Here is a 26,883-nt window from a genome sequence, read left to right as displayed (position 1 = left end):
ACGATGTGAGAGATTGATAAACTCCAACAGAAAACATTTACTTTGCTAAACATGATTCTACATCTTTTATAGGGTGCACTTATTTTTTCCAATCTAGTTTCTGATTGTTGGTTTACTTTTTGAAAAAAAAAAAAATTGATAAAATAATTTGAAATCTAAAAACAAATTGATACAATTTGTAAAATTAAATTGATAAAATAATCTAAAAACATCTGAAATCTGTTGTGTTTTTTGTTTGTTTATTTCTGATTATTCGTTTGTGTATAGAAGTTGGTGAGGACCACCCAGTTGTTATTTAGGCCCTGATATATAAATACAGAATTGAAGGAGGGTGTGCTTTCTTTTTCACATGACTGTATTAATAATTTTCTTAATGAAAATTGTCAGTCGTTACACTTTTGATAAACATGTTAAGTTTCATTCTGCTAAAAAATATTTTAAAATACTGAGCTTCAGATATAAAAAAGAATTCCTTCACCAATCACATGCAGTGGTTCGATCTGTAACATGTAACTGAACTGAAAGTGCTGGACCTGATGTGATGAATATGGCAAGACTTTGGAAGGTTAAGAGAAAACTAACGGCCTTATAAAGCGAGTCTAATGCAAGCCAGTGTACAGACTGCAAAAAGACAGGAGTGATGAAGGACTTCTAGGAAAGAAGCAGGGGTTTCAAACTCATTAAAAAAAAACAAGAGCTAAATGTGAGCAGAGTTTCTGTTACAGTAAACAGGAAATAGTCACATGTGATATGTGTGCAGCTGCTGTGTGTGCTGCATATGTTCTGTCATGGGTGTAGCTTACCAATCACATGCTAGATTCAAGTAGTAAACAAAACAGCGCCTTGTGTAGGTGTTATTTTCTTAGTCTTTGTATATCTTTGTCTGGAAGTGCAAATGTTTTTATTTACTTAAGCGCCATGTGTTATTGCGACTTATAATATGGTATAATTGCGACTTATAATATGATAATATGGTCTCAGGTGGTAATAAGTATAACTGTTTGCGAGCACTCAGTTAATTTTAGTGCTGTTCTCTCACTAATAAACTTACTTGGTTGCTGAGTTTGTAAGAGATCCCTAAACTCAATAAACTGACAAGTCAGTGTATATTCAGTTATAAGTAGTGTTGTTTTTTTTTGTGATATTGTTGGGCTTTTTAGTACTAATGTATCAGGGAAAGCAGAAATATGCAAATAAGTCTTATAAACAAATCTATAAATGAGTCTTCCCTGTGATTCATTTAATTACGGCACTATCACGATCCAGCAAATGAAGATCGTTTTGGTTTATATACATAGCGCACGACATGAACACCTTAAATAGTTGTACAAATGACAAATTAATTAGCTATCTCAATAGGCAAATCAAAGCTCCGTTGTGCTGCCCAGTCCTGTGTTTTACCCAGAAACCTATCTGTCTAGATTAAAAAGTGGTAGCTAACATAATGTAATAACTTATGGCGAGCTAGTTAGCTAATTAAGTGCATTAATATAGACTAAAGGAAATGAATGTGTATATGATTACCTAGCTTACGATGTGTTTGTGTCCTCGTCAAAAGTCATCAAGTCATTGACGAACGGATATTCTTCAAATCTTGATATTGCTTTTATTTTTTCTCGCCATGTTGAACTATGAGGTGACTGCATGCTAATCAAGCCACCTACTAAAGAACATTGTATTGTCTGTCAGATCGCACCTCTGTAGATGTGTGTAGTTCGGCAGGGGGTGGGATTCGGAAGCTTGCGATGCGTGCCACACTAACTACTGTGAAGCGCATTACGTTTAACATATCAAATGACATTTTGTTTTGGGAGAATTCATAAGGAGTAGGGTTCGTTTTCTTTCTCTGGTTATTAAAACTTCTTGTCCGATGGGGAACTATGAATAAAAGTCTAACAACCTGGATGTGAAATCGGCTCATCTCTAGCTACTGATTTATCCATGTGTATTTGGGGAAAGTGAACGTTTGACTTTTGAACAAACCATTCCTTTAATAAATTACAAAGCAAAGCACAGTCATGAAAACTAACAGTATAACCGCAGTTTGGTTTTTGTCCACATCGTCCTGCATCATTTGGAAAACAAACTTCAATTTTTTTTTTTGGTTGGTTTTCTCCAGGATACTCTGTAAGTGCTGGTCACTTTGTTCACCCGAACAGTATGGAGATCGTAGGTGGTGCACCTCAACATGGCCAGACTGGCAAAGTAAGTCCATTTTTTAATACATATGTCTTAATTTTGGCACATAATTTTATTCGAAGTGATTTCCAGTATGTTAGAGGCATTGTGCAATACAAGATAAAGGTTTTGCTTAAATACTTGAGAGCAGGTTTTTTCGGATTTGGACACAACCTTCCTGCGTTATGATAACCATTAAACCCCATATCACATATTCACTACATCACACTGTCTACTTATAACCTTTGCTCAAAAGAGGATGACATTAGATGACATAATTTTTTCCCCCACTATTTAGTGACAGTACCTACTCTCCTGAGAGCTGGACTTGGAAAAAAATAAGCTGATAAATAAAAGCGGTGGGATTTTTACTCAAAATCCTCCTCATTTCTCGACATGCTTACACAGAGAGGTCACCCAGGCATGTTGCTGTGGTTAACAGGATGGATTTCTTTTTTTCTTCGTGTAGACCGTTACTTCTCTTCCGTCTGAGCACAGAAAGGAAGCAGACTGTTATTCTGAAGAAAGTAAACTTTTACTATCCATAAAAAATAAAAAAATAAATAAAACAGGACCGTGTCTGACGATCTAACCAATTCTCTGGTGTGGTGAAAGAGTGCAGAGTATCTGTAGTGTTACTGATCATGATCATCAGGCAGATCTGTAATGAGTTGTCTAAAATAAAGGTTTGTTAAATGTTTGAATAATGTTTCGCTTCTTTTGTGCAGGCTTACATCTTCACAGTGGAAGGCAATACTCTGAAAATCCTGAATGAAACGAGCGGCTTTCAGGTGAGTGCAGCTACAATGAAACGTTCTCGTCATGAGCCATAGTGACAACAACAACAACAACAACAACAAAATAATATTTTATATGCATATAAAAATAAAAAAAAAGAACAATAATTATAAAACAAACACATATAATTTTGTTATTTATTTCATTATATTTATTATATTATTAATGAATAATTTCTAAATAAAATTGATGTTGCATATTACATAAAATTAAATATATATATATATATATATATATATATATATATATATATATATATATATATATATATGATAAAAATGCATTAAAATATTTTGCATATATGATTACATCAAAAACAAAAAAGTATATATAAAATAACATGAAATTTATAAAATGACAGCAGAAGAGAAACTCAATTTCCACACAATGTTTTTTTTTTTTTTTTCCAGCTGGGCTCGTACTATGGAGCGAGCGTTTGTGCAGTTGACCTGAATGCTGACGGATTTTCTGATCTGCTGGTCGGGGCGCCGATGTTCAGCACTGTGAGAGAGGAGGGTCGTGTTTACGTCTACATTAACCAGGGCAAGGTGAAAACTCATACCACTCCATCTCTCAAGAGCAGCTGCATCATCTTTTCCTGTGCGGGTTTCGTATAGTGCTTTCACATAGTTCCCACTACTTTTTTGGTTGAAGTGAGAGAACACCCATTCTCGAGATCCGCAGATGTCTCTTGCTTTTATTACATTTACAGTTATTGCTTTGACAGATGCGTTTATTCAAACAACTTCAGGCAGAATTCAGTCCAAGCTGAGAACGGAGCAGTTGAGGCTTAAGAACTTTGCAGGAGAAATTCCAGTTAAGCGTGTGCGTAACCAGAGTCAGAATACTGAGAACTTTCCCAACATAAATATTGACATAATGTTTGAACACAAGTTGTTGACTCTGACAGTCCTGGGATTTAGTCTACCATTCGATGACTTCTGCTGTAACTTCAGCGTGACTTAACTGATGACCGATTATTATCCTGTTGACGGGTGACAAATTAAAGGAAAAAAACATTGGCTCTATTATACATTGTGGGCCATTTACAAGAATGCTCATCTCTCTATTGGTGATTTGGACCAAATGTTGCATAAACTACTTAAACTACTCTTTTATATAATATATTGTCTATGTCTCTAACACTTGGAAAAGTTTGTTTACTTTTTTCCATTGTCATATTTCTAAGCAATGAATGATGCAGTTTTATGCATGTCATTTTTTTGGCCCTACACTCCACATATCATTTTTTTTTCTTTTTGTTTTTTTTTTTCGTTTTAATTATGTGCAATGAGAAAACAAACCAAATCAAGTAGCAGGAGTAGAGTTCACTCTGATTCAGACTCAGCAAACTAATAGGTGTGAAAGCACTCTGAAGTTCAAACATTATGCCAATATTTATGCATACAAGCCAGAAAAAACTCATAATGTCTTAGTGATATTCACTTATTTTTTTCCATATTTCTATTATGCTAATTTAATTTGAACACTTTATGTCCATGGATTTATTCTTTTTCTTTTGTTCTTTTTTTCTTTTTCTTTTTCTTTTTCTTTTTTTTTTTTTTTTTTTTTTTGCAGTGTAGGCCTAGGTGGAATTTATATTATTGTGAGAATCAACAGTGTATAAAACGGCACACACTCTGTGTGTACCAGTGTAAAAAAAAAAAAAAAAAAAAAAGAATTGTGGCCTCTACAGGGACGATTCATGTGATTAATTAATTAATTCACAATGTCATATCTATAGATTTAATATTGCCCTTGAATGCATTTCCACAGTTTTTGTATATACACTCATTGCTGTTATACAAATGCTACTAAAAAAATAATTTTCTTATAATTCAGATTATGAGTTTATTATATTTATTAGGCACGATATCAAAGGTGATAGTGATGTATAAATACCCGGTCTTAATATTCGTTGCCATGGTTACTCTCCAACCAACACAGAGTATTGATTTAGCATTGATTACATTTTTTTTTTGATCTTCTCTATGTTAGACATGTCCAGATATAAGAAAATAACAAAGATTTTCTGTAAGCATTAAAGTATATGATAATGTTACATTGTCTAGATGACTGCAGTGTTTGGAAACGTTTTGCATCAGACGTGTTTGTGATGTCTAATCTCACTGCACTGCATGGTAACACTCACACTGCATGGTTTGCTTCTGCTTTGCATGTTCTTTGATACGACTTGGTTATTTGGTGTGTTAGAGTAGGGAAATCAGCCAGCTGTGTTCTTCTGGACCAGAGATAGTGTGGTGTAGTGTTTTTTCCACTCCAACACATCTGATTTATTTTTTTAGCAGAGAAATTTTTGCTTCAGCAAGAAAATTAATTCACCGTATGTGTGTATGTGCGTGTGTGTGTCCTATCTGAATGAGAGTCTGTAACTCTGGTGTGGTGGTGTTCCTGCTTTGTGCTCTACTTCAGTGTGTTGTTTTCTCTGATTAGATCAGAGAAAGAGTGACTGGATAATTACAACTGACTGAATAATGAATCTTCTTATTTAAAGGTTTCATTTATGCTCAGTGTTTGAGCTCGGACTCAGACTCAATGCCTGCTTTGATCTCGACATCCAAGGCCGTACTAACAGAACAGCCATCACGCTTCCCAGGCTCTGAGTTAAATACTAACCAGCTCTGACAGTTGTTTGGACCAGACAACTCTTTTTTTTTTTTTTTTTTTTAAACATAGCAACAGGCCAAAAATCAAGTGTACACAATTCTACCCCAAATCCAGCTGATCAGCACAGACATCTTTGGCATCCAACAGTTGCTTATTCAGTTTTATGATGGAGCTGAGCCTCATCTAGCTAACAAGTAATAGACGTCTATCTCATCCACATCTATCTCTCAAACCACATCCAGTTCTTCAGCTGTGGTTAAAAACAGTAAGTCTGCCTAAAGATGTCTAAAACCTCACTAGCTACATGTGATTTCCTCCCACCTGAAACATCACATGCTGTAGCGAAACAGACTGAAGTCTAATCATTTCAGTTTGTAATCAGATCCCAACTGTCAAAATTTCCTTAATGCTCCTGTGCTGCAATCAGAATGAAATGTTTTAATGAGATAGTTCTGTCTTCTCACTTTTGTTGTAACTTTACTTCTGGTCGAAATGCATACAAAAGACGAACATATTTCATTTCAGTAAAATCTGTGGTTTTCAGAACTTTATGTAGTATTTCACCATGTGAAAAACGTTCTAGTTTGTTTTGTCTGTCTGTTTAAGATTCCTATGCGAGTAACATCTTCGCCAAGTATTTTTAGCCCAGATACATTTTCGGCTGTTTTTCCAGATCTTTACGGAAGTTATATTTTATATGCGGTTATCAAATTTCCAGTAGGTCATGCTTAATTCTGAAGACACTATGAGCTCCTTTGTGTGCGCCTAAAGACCACAGGAGAGAGAGTGTGTGTGTGTGTGTCTGTGTGAAAGAGAGAGTGAGAGTGAAAGAGCAATTTTCACCAATTTTGTGCATCCGTTTCTTGTAAATATGCTATATGAATAAAGAGTTCCATATCTGCTGTATTCCTTCATTAGTTTAGCGAAGACGTGCTGCTTGGTGTGACATGAACAGCTCCATTAACAACTTTACCAGCCTCATGGCTGATTAGATACAATTACACACACACACAGCTCATTTTCTCTATATGTCTAAATGAGCAGAGTATCAGTTAGTCATAATGCACTGAAAAATGACATGGCATATTTTTCATTTTCAGGTGAACATGAGAGAAGCAGAGTTCATGCTCATGGGCAGCGACTCGTACGCGGCTCGTTTTGGAGAGACCATCACTGACCTCGGGGACATCGACGATGACGGCTATCCAGGTAACACATACAATTTGAAATACAGTAAATCACCTTTAATTAGTTGTTTGAATGTATGTAGAGCTATAAAAGTAGAAAGGAACTCAAGCTGGGGGTTTACTGGATGGTTTCTGCTTTGTGTTAGATGGCCAGAACACCTCAGTTGTTCAGTTACCACAGAAGGATACACTTACTAGGCTAGCTCACACTCAGTAGCTTGCCAGAGTAAAAGAATCAATTCAAGCATGGGCACAGTATTTTTGTGGACTGAACAAGTGACATCAGCTGTGTAACTGCTTAGAAAAGCATCCCTATGATTATCTCATTATAAAGTACATTAAATAAACTATCTCTTGATTGATGATAACAATTTTGCCAGCTAGCTAGGTGTATCAACACTAAAAATGAGACAAAATGATCTGTAATATTAACATTTTTCTCAGATGCATTGGTGAATTACCATGAAATGGCACAGTATGACAACAATTAAACTGTAATTAAACCGTAGGTCTCTCAGGGCAGAAATTCTGGTTAAAATCGATACCTATCTGCTATGTGTGAAGTCAAACCAGAATCAGGAAATGATTCAGAAAAATGTCAAGTGTTGGTTTTTTCGTCTGATTCAATGTAGAGACCTACAAAAAAAGAAAAGCTGATGGAACACAAAGGTAAGAGAGATAGGAGACTAAGGACATGTTCTTTACAGAGATAATCCTGTGTGTTCAATTCAATTCAATTTTATTTGTATAGCTCTTTTAACGAAGGACATTGTCACAAAGCAGCTTTCCAGAAATAAATACCTTCAATACATGTTAAATCTTTCATTGCCATGACTTAGTAATGCAAGGGAATGAGATAATTAAGTCATGTCCACTATTTTGTAACATGAGGGAACAAGATATTTATGTCATGGCCACTATTTAGTAATGTGAGGAAACGAGATAATTAAGTCATGACCACAACTTAGTCACATAAAGGAACAGGATAATTAAATCATTACCACAACTTACTAACATGAGGAAACTAGACAGTTAAGACATAGACACGACTGAGTAATGAGAGGAAACGAGATAATTAATAATAAATATTAATATTAATAATAAAATGATAATTAATAATAAATTGTGCACGTAAACTTCTATAGTGTCTGTTACGTGCACAATTTATTAATTAGTATACATAACATCTATATCCTAAAACATAATGTTCTTTTTGAATAAAGTTTGTTGAAATAAAACAATCGTTTTATTAAGTAAATAGTGTATAATATTCAAAACAGTGAACATCTGAATTTGAACCCGGATGAAATAGACAGTGTAGTAATGGTGAGAGCTGTACTTAATTGTTATGAAAGTTGTATTAAAAACTTTTGTCAGCCTCAGAATTGAAGTCATGCTGTCTTTATTTAAGATCTGCATCATTTTCAGAAATGTAACAGTGAACTGGCTTGAGAAGAATAGAGTTCATACCATTATTAAATCGTCTGTTTTATCTAGTTTTTGTAAATGATAGAATTGAGATGTTCATTGTTTTGTGTGTAAATAGGGACGTCAGCAAAAGGGCTCTGTATTTCCACCTACTAGTGCAGAAATGTCCTTCTGTTTCCTAAAAACGTCTTATTCTGGTGTTAGTCAATAAAATCAATGATAATATGTTAAAAAACAAGTAGCTCCGGTTATCAGCTCACAACAGTACTGATGGGCAGAATTTGAGTTTGACATCCGAAGTGTAGACGGCGTTTGGGTCTCCTGTGTATATGAACTGTAAAAAATTGTTCCAGGATGTGTTGAAGTGAGAACAATGTGAATTTGAAATACAATACAGTTAAATGTGCCGCCATATATAATATATATGTATGTATAAGCGGCTAAACACACAACTCTTTAGCCACATTTCTCTCTGTCCTGACACTCATTTCACATGTTCATAAGGTTTTGTTTACTTCTCCTTTTCTATTAATGTTTTGGAGAAGCTATGCATAGTTATGAGTCAAATTGCATTCCTTCTGCTCTTTAGTGCATATTTAGATTTTTTTTTTACTTCCTGTGTGCTGACGCTAGTATTTAGGGTGATTTTACACATGCCACTTCAGCTCTGTTTAATGCTATTTCTTTTATTTTCAGTATTGATGCTTCCTAAATGTGAATGTGGTCTGCGGCCTTCTCTGAAAGTGTATAGATGGTTCTGAATGAAACCCACAACAGCACTCTGGATTATAACCATAAATCAAATACACTGAAATTATACATATATATATATATATATATATATATATATATATATATATACACATATATATATATATGTACACACACACAGTCAGGTCCAGAAGGATTTGGACAGTGACAGAGTTTTTGTGATTTTGCCTTTATACACCACCACAATGGATTAGAAATAAAACAATCAAGATGTGATCGAAGTGTAGACTTTCAGTTTTATTTTAGGTTCCACAAAAATATGGCATTTACCATTTAGGAATTACAGCCATTTTAAGCAAAGTACTTCCATTTTGAGGGGCTCAAAGGTATTTGGACAATTGACTAACAAGAAGTTAATTGACCAGGTGTGGTCCATTCCCTCGTTACTTCAAGACAAATGAAGCAGATAAAAGGTCTGGATTTGATATCAGGTATTGAGTTGGCATGTGGCAGCTGTTCGACTGGAGCTACCAATATGAAGTCCAAGGAGATCTCAATGCAAGTGAAGCAGGCCATCATTAGGATGAAAAAACAAAAGAGACCTATCAGAGAGATAGAAAAAACTATCTCTGGCCAAATCAACAATTTGGTACATTCTTAAAAAGAAAGAATGCACTGGCGAGCTCAGCAACACCAAAAGGCCTGGAAGACCACGGAAGACAACTAAAGTGGATGATCACAGAATCCTTTCCTTGGTGAAGAAAAACCCCTTCACAACATCAACAGAAGTCAAGAATACTCTGGAGAAGGTAGGCGTATCATTGTCAAAATCTACACTCAAGAGACGCCTTCATGAATGTAAATACGGAGGGTTTACAACAAGGTGCAAACCACTGGTAACATTCAAGAACAGGAAAGCCAGATTAGACTTTGCCAGAAAACATCTAAAAAAAAGCCTCCCATGTTCTGGAATAAGATTATCATGATAATAAAGTATACCACATCATGTGTCAAACATGTGGAGACAGTGTTATGGCATGGGCATGTATGGCTGCCAATGGAACGGGCTCACTGGTGTTTATTGATGATGTGACTGCTGACAGAAGTAGCAAGATGAATTCTGAGGTGTATAGGGCTATACTCTCTGCTCACATTCAGCCAAATGCTACAAAACTGATAGGACGCCGCTTCACAGTGCAGGTGGATAATGACCCTAAACATACTGCGAAAGCAACTCAAGACTTTTTGAAGGCAAAGAAATGGAATATTCTTCAATGGCCAAGTCAGTCGCCTGATCTCAACCCAATAGAGCATGCTTTTCACTTACTGAAGACAAGACTGAAGGCAGAAAGACCCACAAACAAGCAGCAACTGAAGATGGCTGCAGTGAAGGACTGGCAAAGCATCTCCAGGGAGGAAACTCAGTGGAAACTTGGTGATGTCCATGGGCTCCAGACTTCAGGCAGTCATTGAGTGCAAAGGATTTTCATCCAAGTATTAAAATTATGGTTATATTTACAATTATGTCACTTTGTCCAAATACCTTTGAGCCCCTGAAAATGGAAGTTCTTTGCTTAAAATAATTCAGTAATTACAGTAAAACTAATAGGAAAAGAATGTCTTCAGGAATACAAGTCTGGACCTGTTGTGTTAACTTTTCTGGAAAATTCTTCAAGCTCGCCAGACTAACTGCACTGTAACTCTAGAGCAGATTATTCTGTGGTTAGCCGTGTTGTTAACAGCTCTTGGATGTGGATTGTGTTTCAGATGTGGCCATCGGAGCACCACAGGAGGAAGACCTGCATGGAGCTATTTATATCTACAATGGAAGAAAGAGCGGTATAACATCCAGCTTCTCACAAGTACGTCCACAGCCTGCTGTTTACACTCACACATTTCAGGACATTTCCTCTCCTTCTCCTATTGGAATAAGAGGAGTAAAACACTTCAGGACCCGCTATTATGGGAAAATAATCAACTTTGGTGTGGTGATGTGATCACATCTTTGATTATTTTCCTGTTACAGCACACCCTGAAGTGTACTGTTTTATTCCTTACTTGATATCTGATGAAATGAAATGAATTTTTGATATTCAGGCATTCAGATGTTTTGGATATGTCTGTATACCTAATTAATAAAACCTTGTGGTCAAATGTATGTAGTAATGCAGCAAGTGATTCAGTGGAGACACAGAATAAATCCTGAGATGGAAGTGTCCCAGTTGTGTATAAATGTTTCCCATTATTAGGTTAAAATGGAAAGTAGATCATATATACAGAACTATTTCTGTAGTTAAACTGTTCCATGCTATGAAGAAAAGCCTCAGAGTGGCTTATTTTGTGTGTGTGTATGTGTGTGTGTGTGTGTGTGTGTGTGTGTGTGTGTGTGTGTTCATTCTGACCCATAGAGGATAACAGGCTCAGTCCTCGGCCACAGCCTCAGCATGTTTGGACAGTCCATTTCTGGAGGCATCGATGTAGATGGAAACGGTTACCCGGGTAACGCCTTTCCTCCATTACTACATACAGTTTTCCATGTGACAGAAGCAGCACAAGTGATACTAATAGTGTTTGGGTGATGATTTCAGTCTTAGAGAATGCCATGGTTTCAGTAGCAAATATAAATAGCCAGCTAGCTTGGCAGTTAGATAGCTAATATAATAAAATATACTAAAATGGAATATCTACAGTACCTGAACATTACCTATATAACCTAGATAGCTAAAGTCAAAAGGTCTGTGTTCATCATATGTCAAAACTAATACACAAGTTTACTTAGTTGATCCTTAGAAGCATGTAATCTCAGTTGAGTTCATTGTTTTCCCCCCAACTGTTCATGATAGTTCATGTTCATGATAATTGTAAATTCATAATCTCATATTATTCCTATATTTCAGCCTGCTGTATCATGTAGAGCTAAACAGGGGCAGACGATATGACAAAAAAACATCATATCACGATTCTCATACATTTCTATGATACATGATATGGATCATGATATATAGGTTATAATATATAATTTCCCAACAATACTATAGTGTTTTTTAAATTCTTTTTTTTTAATTTTTATATTTAAAAATACATTTAATTAAAAAAAATAAAAATTAAAATATGTAAAAAAAAATTTAACATCAATTCAACTGCTTACAGTCAGTTGGTAATTATTTAATCAATGATATCTCTGAAAAAGAGTATTATGACAATTTATCATGATCTAAATATTATATTATCCTATTGCCCAGGTCTAGAGCTGAATGTGTTTTGTGTGTTTAGCTGAGAGGCAGAGACAGGATACTTGGTGGCCTGAGAAAACCCTTCACATGGTGAAACGTTGACATTTTTTACGGAACATTTTCTGAAATTGGAACATTTCACAGACTTTCACTAATTTTTTTTCTAAAATATGCTTCTATTTTGCCACAACCACAAGTACAGTTCTAGCATTTTAAAATCTGGTTACTTCCAGAAGTGAAAAAGGTGATTATTGCATTTAAAGATTTCATCCTGACTGTGGTGCAGGAGTTTCACAGCCATTCTGGTAGCCAGGATCTGATTACAAACTGAATTGATTAGCCTTATGTCTGTTTCATTATCCACATAATTATCCGACAACTTGATCGAAGTGTGACATTCACTGTGTGAGGAATCACACTTAGCTAGCAGTGTTTCCGACGCCTTTATTCAGACTGACTGTTTTCACCAGCGTGTTTGTTAATCAGGCTCCTAAAAAAACAACACAATCTCTTGTATAGTTTTGTATAGTTCTCAGTTCCTTCGTAGTTCCATTTTTTTGGATTTTGAAATGAATTATTTCCTTCTTCTCACCTAACAGACATAGCAGTGGGAGCTTTTCTGTCTGACGCTGCAGTGGTGCTCCGGTAAGAGTATTTCAAACATCAATAAACATCAAGTCTGACATGTTTTAAATGATTTTACATTTATATCCTTAATGAATGCTGTTCATCTACAGCTTCTCAACATGACCAGTTTATTTAAGCACTAACTGAATTATTGAATCAGGAATGTTCCAGTTTATGCAAATAATACACACATGGACATTCCTAACACATAGTGTGAACTGTTATCACATATACAGTTTCACATAGTGTGAACTATACACCTGATATCAACTCTGTTTTATGTGTTGTCACTGCTGCTATCCATCAATAAAAACACACCACTGGGAATAATAGTGTGTGTTTTTGATTTCGATCGGATATGTGTTCTCTAGGACTCGTCCAGTGGTGATGGTGGAGGTGTCGTTGTTTCTGCCGGTCAGTGTGAATCGATCAGTGGCCTCTTGTGTTGAACACGGTCTTCCTGCTGTGTGTATGGAGGTCAACGTGTGTTTCATTGTCCAGGGAAAAGCCATACCCGGACTTATAGGTGAGCCCTGCTTCCTGATCTCACTTAAACTGTGAAAGAAAAACCTTACACACTAGAAGTATAAAGGTAAAACTTCAGCAATCAAAATAGTACAACCTCCTAATAGTCAAAGAGGAAGATTTAATTCAATTTTATTTGTATGACATTTTTAATGATAGAAACTGTCACAAAGCAGCTTTACACAAATCCAAATGTAGATTTAGATCATTAATGAACAATCCAGTGGCAAGGAAAATCTCCCTGAGATAACATAAGGAAGAAACTTTTAGAGGAAAGTGAACCCATTGTCTTCTGGGTGAATTTATTAAATGCCACTGCAATGTGAGAGTTCAGTGTAACTGGTATAACATCACAGACCTTTTCCACACCAGTCAAACAGATACCCACAACAAACCTACGCATTGCATTAGAGTTGTGGTTTTTGCAGAGTTTCTAGAAGGCTGTCATCCATTCACACTTGTAAAATGGGCTCAGTGCCCAAACATGTCTGAAACACAAACACATGCTCCTGCGTTTCCGTTTTTTTTTTTCACTACACTCACAATGGCTGTGTTTTACAGTTAGCATCTGCAAGAGTTCTCAAAGTTCAACACCAGGCATGTATATCAGAGATGTAAGAATACCTGCAAAGCACCTTCTAGCAAGCTGGAGAAAGGGTTCAAACTGTATACTTCATCATAAATACACAACTATGATTATACGAAATCCGCATTTCATATCTAGCTCATATACATACCTTATATAAATAGAGGGATAATAAATAGTTGTAGAAAAGCGAGAGCTGCACTAGTTCAAAACGGAAATGTAAGCAGTCCATTGTTATAAATATCATAAACCCAATCAAAGAGACTAGCTAACAAAGTGAGTAGTTTTTGGTGTGCAGAGTGGAAATTAAAAAGTTTTCACTAGCAACGTGTGTATGATATCTAGGAAACGTGAATTAAAAAAAAAAGCAAAACTGAAGTCTGGTACAACAATGCTTAAAAATCATCTAAACTTACTGATCGGACTGATGGGAGATCTGCCAAGGTGGGTGTGGTCTGATATTATAATGAGCATGATGTTTTGGGTTGCATGAACGGCATCAAGCCACTCCCACAAGCCAAAACACAGAGAGTCAAGAATGTGAATCGTTTTACTCAGTTATACATGCATATAGAGGCTACACTCACTAGGTTAGCTTTCACTTGTTAGAATGTCCATGCATTATTATTATTTTTTAAATTAAAATCTACAGGGAATTCATGAGACATCAATATTGTGATTGGTCAGGATGAAGCTTACCTAAGATTAGCCCTGCCCACAGAGAAAAAAAATCCGCCTGTAGCCTTTGCAAAGTCACCAGCCAACCTCATTAGAAAATAGCAACTTTCTTTTTTTTTAACTTCTCTAAGGCTTCTCTCACATTTCTGCTTCTGTGATTTTCCTCTTATCTTACTTTATTCTGAATTGGTAGTAGATACATTGATTCATACTTAAAACCTAAAATCTTTTAGCATCTGGTTAGAAAAAGAGAAGTAGTTAGGTAAATAAATAAATAAATAAATAAATAAATAAATAGTATTCAAGAGAAAGATTCATTGCTAGTCATTCTTTCACCAAGCTAAGAGGAAAAGGATTAAAAAGCATAACTTTTTTATCAGATAGCCTTACTATTAAACCTTGTTTTATGCAAATTAGCTGTTTTTTGCTCTGAAAGAGTTCAAAAATATATGATGAAGTGTGTGCGAAAGCAACACCCTCTATATGGTACATATTAATTATCAGGGTTTTACTGAGAGAACAAGGCAGTTACTCAGACTCAGGCCACAAGTCCTTATCTCTCCTCCACATCCCTCACACAGCCACGGCCGTTACAACTGTGTGTGGGTTTGTGTGTGTAATGTCAAGGCCTGTCCTTGCTGATGGTGTGTTGTGTGGGTAAACAAAGGAAAACATAGCCGACCACACCGGGCCCGGCTCACACTCTTGTCTTACAGGGATCTGGTCAGGATGTTAAATTTCCTGGTTTTGTTACAAAGAAAGACATAAGCAAGGTCAGAGGTTAAACGTGTGGGAAGTAGAAACTATAGGTTTTACTTCCAGTTTACTTCCACCCGATATGTCCTTGTGGGACCTTTGTCATCTCATGGGCTGGTCCAAAACTTTATCAGCTCAAGTGAAGTTCGTTAGTTGACCGTTAGATAAAAGATTGAGTCAGGGTAGACTTCAGGAGCAGATCTTGGCCATAAAACACTTTCAGTGGATGTACTTTCCTTTTCGAAACAACACAAAATGGCTGACGTTTATGAAATGTCCACATTATTGAGATACATCAGCAAGATGGAAGCAAGATGTTTCAGCTGTATACTGTACCATTTGATATGTTCAGATTGATTGATATTGCCTGCTACCCTGTTAACACATAGGAGTCTAAAGGGAACAGTGTGTAAATCATCAAGAAAATCAATTAAACTTGTTAAAATATCAGTTTCTTGATACACAACACATCCTCGTGTGCAGCAAGTAGGCTTTTGGGATGGTAAAGACTTCCAAGAGATGAGGAGAGCTTTATTAGAACTGTTGAAAATAGTTTATTAGTCATCTAAATCACCATCTGCGTCCACTAAAGACGAGGTTCTTGATCAATTTTTCCTGTTCCCAAGAAACATGAGTCAGCCAATCAGCCTTCTACTGCCACATAACATAAACAGACTGAACATGCCAACCTTTAGTAATTTAGGTATAATATGGAAATGTAAGATTGAAAGAATAATTATGGGTATTTCTCATCATTTATTGCCTTCCCTTTGTATTTGGGAACTTTATGTCGGAACTCTGCATGTATGACACAGTTTATGATCCATGTTACTTTTAAACAACTTTTTTATCTTATCTTTTTTATTTCTCACCACTTTCCTGCTCAGAGCTGAAGTACAACCTCAGTGCCGACGTTAAGCACAAGGAACCCTTCCCATCTCGCTTCTACTTCCACGCCAACGGCACGTCCAACGTGACGGCGGGTCGCGTCAGGGCCAAACACGGACTGACAACCTGCAGCAAGCATCAAGCCTTCATGAGGGTAAGAGGGCACTACAGCTGAGATTGTTGTGGGGTGAAAAGAGTTGCCCTTTGAGGCATGCCATGGTACCAGGTGGGCAGAAGAGATTACAGTGTAAGACTGACTAAACTTTGGATTTTGATTAGAATCGTCACTGTGTCTGAATGACATTTTTCCTGCTGCTTTCCTGTGAGGAATAAAACACAGGACATGCTGTTATAGGAAAATAATCAACAACAGGGTTTGTTTTGCCCCAGAGTTGATTATTTTCCAATACTAGCGTATCATTCCTCTTGAACCACAGCAATTTTGTGATGATTTTTTTAAAAATTAAAAAAAGAAAAACGTTTTTTTTTTTTAATATCTATTTGTAGTTACACTTAACGTTGTGGAATGTCCAAGAAACACGTTAGTTCCTGTGTCATATGTCAATTAATTAAACAAAGTTAAAAAAAAAAATGTATAGTTAGTTCCTACAGGATGCTTTTTAGATATGACCTTCAGTGATAGATCTGCTCAGTGTTTCTGCTAGCTAGAAGCCTGCAGGTCTGTGTGGCTGCCTGATAATTAATAAGAGCTTATAACACTGTCTGTTTTCACATGCTGCATTTTTTTTTTTTTTGCTTGTACTAATGTTGGTTTTCTCTTTTATTCTTTTTTTTATTTGTTAAAATGATGACATTAGTATATTCCCAGGCTTTGTGCTGATACCTTTTTTTTTTTAATCACAGTATAGAAAAGTGCTACATAAACAGGTAGTCCTAGATGTAGTTCTAAGTTTAGCACAAGCAACTTCCTGGAAATGTCCCCCACATCTGTGTGATGTGCAGAACTTGGTGAAAAGAAGTTGAGTTTGCTGCAAATGAGTTTGCTGCATCATGTCAGAGTGCTGATTCAGCTGAAACTGAGTGATGAACAGAATGAGTGGCATGGAGATGATAGATGCTGCATGAGAGCGTGTATCAGTGTGTGTGTGTGTGTGTGTGTAACAGTCCAGGTGTTCAGCGAGGCCTCTCCAGACTCCATAATCAGGTGCTTCTGCTGCTTCTCAGGGTTTACAAAGTAATTAATGGAGGTTGCAGCGATATCGATAGTAGTGATGCCTATAAACAAGTGTGCAATTTCTCCCTAAAGTGCATTTTCATAGCTTAATAAATAACTGAGACATTCAGAGCAGATGGAGTGAAGATTGTTCTGAGGACGGTAAAATAAATGGTTTTAAGGCATCATGTTAATCAATCAACTGTACACTGCACACACACATACACACTCAGGCTTCTGCAATGTACTAATTCAATATGTTTAGATAGCTGTTAGGTCTCACTGTTAGCTTTCTCCGTACTAGGGGAAAATGTGTGAAACACACCCAGCACATGGCTATAGCAGCTTACGGTTCTGCTGATCGGAGCGGGTGTGGCGACATCATACACACTGTTTTATCAGAGATGTTTTTGTTTTGCTAACGACACGCCTGCTTGCACCCAAAAACAATAATCTGCTCGCTGCAACAGTTATTTTTGTTTGGCTCTGCCTACAAATATAAACAAAAATGAGGTTAAGAGGACGAGCGGCATTGTGCCACTTCACAGCTTCAGAATCCGTGGATTGATCGTGAGCTTGCGTTACGGAGCTTTGTGTAGAGATTTGCATGTTGTCTCTGTGTCCATGTGGGCTTCCTCTGGGTTCTCCAGTTTCCTCCTACCTCCTAAAAACATGCCAGTAGGTGGATTGGCTAATTTTTAACGAGCGTGTAAAAGTGTGTGTGTGTGTGTGTGTGTGTGTGTGTGTGTGTGTGGTGCCCTGAGATGGACTGGCATCCCGTGTGTTCCAGGAATGCACAGTGTTCCCAAGATAGGATCTGGATTCACCCCAGGGTTACACGCTTACTGAAGATGAATGTTAAGAGAGTAGAAATGCACCAATCCCACTTTTTCCATCGATCTCTGTTTATCGGCGGTGCTAGATTCTGATCCAGTACTAACGTCCTCACAGTAACACAGAGAAATCGCTAGAACACTGAAGCATCTCACGTGCAATAGTGGTGTGCTTTAAAGTAATCTGTTTCCCATGTTTATATGCAAGAATCAGATCAGAAAATGTTCCCACAGCAAATTCAGGTTTTTTTTTTCCAATATCAGATTAAATAACAATAATTAGTAACACAAAAACAGACTATTTTAATTGCAACACGTAAAGTACTTACTCTGGCGACGAAAATCCAAAAGAACTGGCAAAAAAGTAGATTTTCCTTTAATGGGAAAGAATTCAGGAAAGTGGGAACTGAATTAGGTCCACTAGTGGTTAATAGATAAACTGGCTGTGCTGCTCTCTCTCAGGTATCACCATTTTATTTTCTGACTTCCTGCTCTCATCTTCATCAGAATAAATACATCCTCTGGCTACAACTTTGTCACTGTGCACACATCTTATAATAATGCCTGGTTCATGTTCCGAGAAATTTGCAAGAAATGCCGAGAGCATTGAAAATCAGGAAATTAAAGTTTGAAATATGGGAAAGGTGTGTGTGTGTGTGTGTTTAGAGGTGCTTATGTGACATCTAGTATGATTTTATATACAATTCTCTTTCTTTTCCCTGGCCTGGACCCCAAAGTTCACACACTCCAACAGAAGCAGATTGGTTCACTTTCCTGTGATATTTTAAAAAAAAAAGTTTGTAATGGTGTGTGTCGTGTGTTTTCAGAGAGATGTGCGTGATATTTTCACGCCGCTGTATTTCGATGTTCAGTATGAGCTGGGTGAGCACAGTGTCGAGAGCAGAGTCTCCAGCAGCTTTCCTCCACTCAAAGCCGTTCTACAGCAGAGAGACGGACAAACGAACCGAGTCACAAATCAGGTACGAATACCAGGCATGACTCACTCACACACACACACACTCACTCACACACACACACACACACACTCACACACACTCACTCGCTCTAATCAGGAACAGTTCCTTCGTTTATCCTCCACAAAACAGCAAAACTCACCTGCTTCTGGCACCATGTTGCAGGTCGGAAATCAGGAACCAGGGACATCTGGGGTTTTATTTTTGACCTTCAGTACTTGGTGCAATTTCGCATGAGGTTTTTTTCCTTTTTTTTTTTTCCTTCGTAAGATTTTCTTCTTAAAAGAAGAGCTACCCATTCATACAGGCTGAGACATCTCCTTTTCCTCCCACATAAAAATATTAGCCTTTACAATTAGCCATCAGATCTAAAGAAGTATGTAGAGTTAAATTAACTTTAAGTTCGTTAAATTAGTTAGCTAGTTACATATTGTAAATAAGTTTGTTAAATTAGCTAGCAAGTTATCATTTGTCATTTTTTTTTGTTAAAATAGTGAGCTAGTTGAGTTTTGTGAATTAATTTGTTAAATTAGCTAGCTAGTTACTGTTTGTAAATTATTTTTGTTAGTCAGCTAGTTGAGTTTTGTGAATTAATTTGTTAAATTAGCTAGCTAGTTACTGTTTGTAAATTATTTTTGTTAGTCAGCTAGTTGAGTTTTGTAAATAAGTTTGTTATATTAGTGAGCTAGTTAAAGTTTGTAAATGAATTTGTTAAATTAGTGCACTAGTTGAGTTTTGTAAATTTAATACTAAGTACAGTTTCTCAGTATTTCTTCCACCTGTGGCTAACAACTAATGCTAACAAAAGCTCCTCTGAGCAGCTACACACTCTGAATAAACAGCTAAATAAAAAGCAATAAAACATGACTCTCTCATCTTATGTGTAATTATTGTGTTATATAATACTGCTGAAAGATGAAAGATCATAAATCCTGTAAGGTCCTTTGTGGATTTTTAAATATTAAATATTAATTTTACACCACACATTAGGAAACACCGTCCTCTGACTCTGTAATGGTTCTGAACCTAAACTGGTGGAAAGTGCCGGCAGCTCTTGGCACCTTGTTAGTGTAAAAGTGGAACCAGTTGAGTACTCTCTCCACGCACGGATGAAACGGAGGGATTTTACCTCTGTAGACTGGAAAAACAGACTTGTGTGTTTATTGTGTTTTCACAGACTCAGTTTGCCAGATACTGCGCTTGGGAAAACTGCTCCACAAACCTGCAGGTTTCTGCACATCTGGTGCTTCCACAGTAAGCTGATTTATTTGATTTATTTCCCCACTTTTTTCCTGCATCACAAACTTCTGGCTGTCACACACTTCCATCTCCCATCACTCAGTCATGCTCTGAATTCAGATCTCACCGAAACACCAGTGGGTGGAGTCTGAATGAATGTAAAGCCTCTTTAGCAGCTGTGGCTCAACACTGACACACACTACTTCACCTAACATGCATGTTTAATGTGAAAGATGTGTAAGAGAATTACTGACAAGTCTGATAGGGTTAAGAGACCATAAGGTTCAGTTCAATTCATTTTATTTATAGCTTTTGTACAGAAATCTGGATTTAGTTTTAGATCTCTAGATACGGGACTCGTCGATACTAATACTGAAATGAATAACCTACTTACTATTAATCAATCAGGGATGTTACCAAACATTTTATTTAACTCTGTTTAAGTCTCTCCAGTTTAAATAGTGCCCATAAAAAGCACATAATATGTTCATACTTGACACATGAAGCAGCAGTGACACAAGCAGCATTGTTCACACACTCCCCTGCACACCTTATGTAAAGTATGGACGATTAAAAGTGACATGTATGGAGGATTAAAAGTGATGTCCACTCGATGAGATCAGAGCCAAAACATCCCTGTTCATCAGGTTTCCGAGTCAAACTGTAAAATGTTTAACGATTTCATGCACAACGAGTGTCAAACACACTGATTATCTGTTTCTCTTTACGCCGTCTTTGTGATTGTTGTCATGATTGTTGTCATGATATGCATCTCATATCAAAAGCTCTGACTTTACATTCGAAAGCATTCACTAATCAAGAAAATCCAGAAGACTGGTACACAAAACAGAACTTTTTAATAGGTTTGGAAATTATGCGAGGGGATTTTAAAATTCAAACACAAACCGTAATAAGAAAAACAGTTAGTGACATCATGTCACATGGTGCTATAGTGCTCCCACTGTTCACCAAGTGGACATGTAGCGTTAATTTCGTTTTTTTCCTGACCACAAGATCTCTGCAGCATCCATCTTGAGTACGCACGGTTAACAGCAAATATCATCCAGTCTTTAGGCTACAAGACTTGTTCTTTGTAACATTAGCAAGTTGATTTTAAAATGAATGCTTTAGCTAGCTACATTAGTTATCACAGACAGAGTACGGATGCAGTGGTTTTGTTTCACTTCTGAAAAGCGCTTCTGTAGAGCTGTAAGTAAAGTACGTTGTTTTATTGTTTTCACTGCGCTGGTATCTGTCAGTCAATGACCGATAACGGCAGATCATCAAGAACAACATACTGGATAAGAGCTGATATTTTCACTCACTTAGCATTGTCTGTAGACATTTTTCTAGCCAAAGAGTCTTATGTTTTTATCAGATTACTTGAACTGTAGGAAGATGCTCTAGTTCCTCCTCTTGTTATTTTTGCAGTCTACTTCATTTTGATTGCCATCATTAATCGGGAATTATGTCCAGATCTCTGTCGTTTCGTGTTGTCCGTTCATTAGTGTGACAGCATACACTAGGTTTATGTCACATAATATCACATGATATCGGATGTTGGTATAGAACAAGCCCAGGAAAGTTTTATGATTACAGCAGCAGTTCTTAGCAGGTACACCGCTCATGCCTCATGCTGTGACCCAGGATAAGAGCATCTGCCAAATAACTGCATGTAAATATGAACTGGAAATATGAAATCACACATCAGTGAAGGGAATTACTCTGTGCAACAGCTTCCCATTCTGACCGCCGCATCATCCGTCATGTTTCAATCAGTACTCTCCTTTGTCCTGCTCTCACACACACACACACAGTGAATGTTACTTAAGGGAATCTTCAAGCGCCTGAGAAAGAATCTGCTATAATTTCATAAATATGCCCAGTAGAGCACAAGGAACAAGAGCCAGCGCTCTACATCAGTCATTTGGATTCAGAGCATTTCTCTCAAGGCTCGCTTAATTGAGGCATGTGTGTGTGTGTGTGTGTGTGTGTGTGTGTGTGTGTGTGTGTGTGCGCGCACACAAATTAACATTTTGGATCATGTTTCCAGCAGTACGCAAACTAATTTATGGACCTCTTCCACTCTTCACAGTGATAATGCATGATCTGATTATTCATAAGGCAAGAGTGTGTGTGTGTGTGTGTGTGTGTGTGTGTGGTGATTGGGGGAGTGAGACTTGTCACACTCCCAGATGCGCACCTGGTGCCTCGTTTCGAGGTCTGAGCTCTGTGTGTGTGTGTGTGTGTGCGTGCGTGCGTGTGTGTGTGTGTGTGTGGCGCTCATCCTCTCCCTGTCTTTCTCGTCGTTTCTTCAAAGCCTTCAGCGAAGACACCATGCAAATGAATGCAGGTGTTTTTGTTTGCTTGTTTGTTTGTGTGTGTTTGTGCTTGGTTAATTTAGCTGCTCAGACCTCCAGAGTCAAGTACTGCTCGATAGCGATCTCATTTATAATCCGTAACACTGACAAACACTATCTACCTGGATTCAGACTCAGTAAAGCCAGTTCTGCTCTCCTCCTGCTGCTTTAGTCTTAACTACTTTAACACAGCTGATTCATTAACAGGGTTTTGATCAGGCCGGACCGGATTATTTTCCTATAACGACACATCCTGTCATGTTTTATTCCTCTTAAACCACAGCAATTTGCCAACACTAACCGTTTTTTTTAATTAATGAATGACTTGCCACATGCTTTTTTCGTTTATAGTTATATATAATGTTGTGAAACAGCCAAAAAGCGAGTTAGAAACAGTCGTTCCCTGAAGACATCATTACCCAGGACAGAAAACTAAGTTAAACCTTTACCTGGGAAAGCAATAAAGCACTGATACCGGAGACTCTTTTTTTCTCTTTCGGCTGAAAACTTTTAACATTTTATTGTTTAACACAAGTGAGTGTTATTGCATTGGGTTTATTTAAAATGCCCTAAATGCTGTAATGTTTAATGAAGAGCTTCTCGTCTCGGCAGATCTTACAACAACATGAAGTTTTTTGCTGTGGGAAATGGGAAGACCATCATGCTGAACGCTACGCTGGTCAATGTAGGAGACGACGCCTTTCTACCCAAACTGCACGTCCAATTCCCCAACAATCTTCACTTCATCAGAGTGCTGGATGCAGTGAGTGTACTTAGACTTATTATGGATGAAAATGTATATTATATTATTAACTCTTGGCACTCAGAAAGCATTTGGGATACATGCTCATATATCCGATGTAAAAAAAAAAATCCTAACTATAAAATTGTGAAAGTAAATAAAAGTCATTACTCATAAAATAAATATCATTACCACTGATGTGATGGTGATTTCAGGAGGAGAAACATGTGAGCTGTGAGATCATTGATGAGGAGAAGACAACCACCACCCTGGATTGCAACGTGGCGAATCTCTACATACCAGCTCTGTCCAAGGTAATTGCCTGTGTATTAATATTTTTCTCCTAAAATTCTTCCTCCATTTCTTTTTCTTTCTTAAAGTACTGTTTGGGATTGATGTGCTGCTTTTTGTGTGCAGCTCAACATCAGCTTTCTACTGGACGTGAAACAAAACAGCAGCGCTGGTGACCTGAGCATCAGCATCAATGCGACAAGGTACGAAAATGCTTCAATGAAAGCGCACTATTTATATCTACAGCACGAGTTGAATTCTTGATTCCGATTGGTCAGAAGGTGTTGATTAAATCTTTATTTAGTATTTTTGGAAGGAGTCTCCAGTGTCAGAGGGAAAGCTGTAACTTTTTCTTCAGAACAGAGGAGTTTAAAAGCGATAGATAGACAGATAGACAGATAGATGCATGGTGAGGGAACAGTTGTTTAAGTGATGGCATGTCCAAAAGTTTCCATGTCAACAGATAAAAATTACAACTTGTCATTTTTTCATCAATAAAAACTGTAATCGTTGTCAAACTGCTGTAGCACAAGTGGAATAAAACACTTCAGGTTGTATTGTTAGTATATAAGCTATGGGGTGGCTTTGTGTCTGGCTGCATCACAACAACCAATCATTGATTATTTTCCTATAACACCACACTCCAAGTGTTTTATTCTTTACTTTTTCATACACTTGTTGTCTGAGAACCTTCTAGACTAGAGCACTGAAAGTCTAAGAGGAAGGAAGTTGGTTAAAATTGAGCAATCTTAGCCAATATCCATTTTTTGAAGAAATGTCTCACTACTTCTCTGCATTATTCATGGACCATAATTTGGCATCCGGTGCACACAGACGCGCACAGAGAGCTCATGTGAGAGGCCTTTAATGTGTTTTGGGTGTTGTTAGGGGCGACTGGTAAACGTATGCTGCAGGATATTATGAGTCACTCGAGCCGAGGCAGCACAGTGCTTATTGTTGAACACTTAGCATAGATCTTGCATACTGTGCTTGTTTGGTTTTACTGTTGCCTAAATACATAATGTAACTGTACTTAAAGGCACAATTAACAGAGGTGATGTTTTTTCCTTCAAAAAGATTTTAAAAGTGTTTATAGACTGTAATAATCATATAAAAATCCTCAGGAAAACTGAATGAAGCTTTACTTTTGAGCTGTTCTCATTGACTCATTAATGACCTGAGATGAAGACTATGATAAAGGGAGAAAGCTGAACAGGAAAGAATGCAGTATAATCAAATGGTGTTTAGATTTGGATTGAGGTTTAGACGGTGTCCCTCTGGTTGCAGAGGGCTAACTTTTAGCCTCTGAATGCAAAAACAGTGGCATACTTCATAAACAAAGTGAGGAATATAATCATTAGCAGGTTATAATATAAACCAGATGTTGGTGTACTTAATAGAATTGATGATGGTTTATAGATTGTGTAAACCTCTACTGGCTTTAAATACTGCAATTTTTCTCAACCTCAGCCACGAGGTGGTGAAGGCATTGTTTTCGGGTTATTCATCCATCCATTCGTCCAACCGAGATACTCATTAGTGCAATATCTTGAAGAAGAATGAGTGGTTGCATGTTTGTATATGGAATTATTTGGGAATTGATCCAAACAGCATCAAGCTCACAGCAAGGTCAAATGTCTGAAATTTCTCTTTTTCTGTCAGTAGCGTTCTTCCTTTTTGAAGTATATTTTGAGAGTATTTCAGGTGTACATATTGGTAACAAGAAGGACTAAACTTGTTGGCGGCGAAGTCCTTTCTGTCGACGCTGTTGAAATAGAGCTCTGCTTGTTTTCTTTATATATTGTCCATTTACTAATTGGTGAAATGTTGTATATTCTAGTGAAAACTACGAAAATGAGGACCTTTTGCATGACAACGTGGCCTACGTGACTCTGCCGCTGAGATACGGGGTGGATTTCAACGTCCACGGGTGAGTCGCAGGGTTAACTCAAACTCTATCCACTGTACTGTACTGAATGTTTTATGCTGAATCATATACACCAAACCAGGGCAAGTTAACTGGTCTCTCCACAGTCTCAGCTACAACAGGTAGGCAAGTGCTAGAACCAGGAAATAGTACACATGTCATGGAAAATGAGATCAGAAGGAACTAGAACATTGTAAAATTAAACAGAAATGTTTCCTTGGATTTAGAACACTACAAGAAAACCAAGGAACATTGCTCACATTCAAGACAAGCAAGAGAAGTCTGTTATGTAATGATTAAGTACAGGAAGTAACCAGGATGCTTTTGGGAGCTTAGCTGTCTCTCAAATTGTGTACAACTGTTATGTAAACTCAGCGAGGTATGGTGTACTATTAATATCTAAATAATGCAATCTATTAATGTGGCTGGAAAATGTGGACACTTAGTAGAGAAAGGGGCGGAGCCATCAGAAGCCACTACAGTATGAATATTGATTTGAATTGAAGTAACAAGTTGAAGGCGACCATTTTGTATCAATAAAGTGTGGTAATTGGTCAATTTAATTTGACAGTTGATAGTATAAGGACAAAGGCCATAGTGTACAATCTGAGACATGACCGCCTGACTCACGAGAACAAGTTAATAGATAAAGTAAAAACAACCAGATCTAAGATAATAATACATTTCAGTAGAATGTATACTGTATAACACAGTAATATATTGGGGAGCAGAACAACAGCACTCATCTCTATGCCTTCTCTTTCTTTAATGTACAGATTTGTGTCTCCATCATCATTCATATTTGGGGACCCTGATCTGATGCCAGTCGACTGCTACAGCCAGAAGTTTAATTACACATTTAAGGTACCGAACCATTTATGCTAGTAATTATAGTTTTGAACTGTCCAGCACACCACAGCACCAACCAGAATATGTTTCTCCTGTCAGTCAACCCTTTGATTGACTGTAGTGCTACCTATCAGTCAAGTCCTGCACTGTTTAGCACCTTGTAAAACTGTAATAAACCTACAGAAATGAAAAAGGGTTTGATCTCTATCAGGGGTTTTGAATCGTGAGCAGGAGTTGCAATTAACATTCACTAAATATTGTTTGTAATATT

The 26,883-nt window shown here is 37.2% G+C and overlaps 1 protein-coding gene across 1 annotated transcript in view; it reads left to right on the top strand.

The window, feature by feature from the left end:
* itga4 (integrin alpha 4) overlaps window positions 1–26,883 on the top strand; it is a 42,432-nt gene that overhangs the window by 10,297 nt on the left and 5,252 nt on the right. Inside the window, exons 7-22 of the mRNA XM_026947227.3 lie at window positions 2,120–2,205; window positions 2,907–2,969; window positions 3,387–3,524; window positions 6,705–6,813; window positions 10,698–10,792; window positions 11,339–11,429; window positions 12,763–12,808; window positions 13,162–13,316; window positions 16,223–16,377; window positions 19,058–19,210; window positions 20,382–20,458; window positions 23,416–23,566; window positions 23,761–23,859; window positions 23,963–24,039; window positions 25,677–25,766; window positions 26,540–26,627. Coding sequence (XP_026803028.3) covers window positions 2,120–2,205; window positions 2,907–2,969; window positions 3,387–3,524; window positions 6,705–6,813; window positions 10,698–10,792; window positions 11,339–11,429; window positions 12,763–12,808; window positions 13,162–13,316; window positions 16,223–16,377; window positions 19,058–19,210; window positions 20,382–20,458; window positions 23,416–23,566; window positions 23,761–23,859; window positions 23,963–24,039; window positions 25,677–25,766; window positions 26,540–26,627 — 1,673 coding nt within the window. The remainder of the gene's footprint in view (window positions 1–2,119; window positions 2,206–2,906; window positions 2,970–3,386; window positions 3,525–6,704; window positions 6,814–10,697; window positions 10,793–11,338; window positions 11,430–12,762; window positions 12,809–13,161; window positions 13,317–16,222; window positions 16,378–19,057; window positions 19,211–20,381; window positions 20,459–23,415; window positions 23,567–23,760; window positions 23,860–23,962; window positions 24,040–25,676; window positions 25,767–26,539; window positions 26,628–26,883) is intronic.

The sequence above is a fragment of the Pangasianodon hypophthalmus genome, chromosome 5 (genome assembly GCF_027358585.1).
Source record: "Pangasianodon hypophthalmus isolate fPanHyp1 chromosome 5, fPanHyp1.pri, whole genome shotgun sequence".
NCBI classification, from domain to species: domain Eukaryota; kingdom Metazoa; phylum Chordata; class Actinopteri; order Siluriformes; family Pangasiidae; genus Pangasianodon; species Pangasianodon hypophthalmus.
The sequence above is the reverse complement of the archived record's forward strand: the minus strand, read 5'-3'. Positions and strand labels throughout refer to the sequence as shown.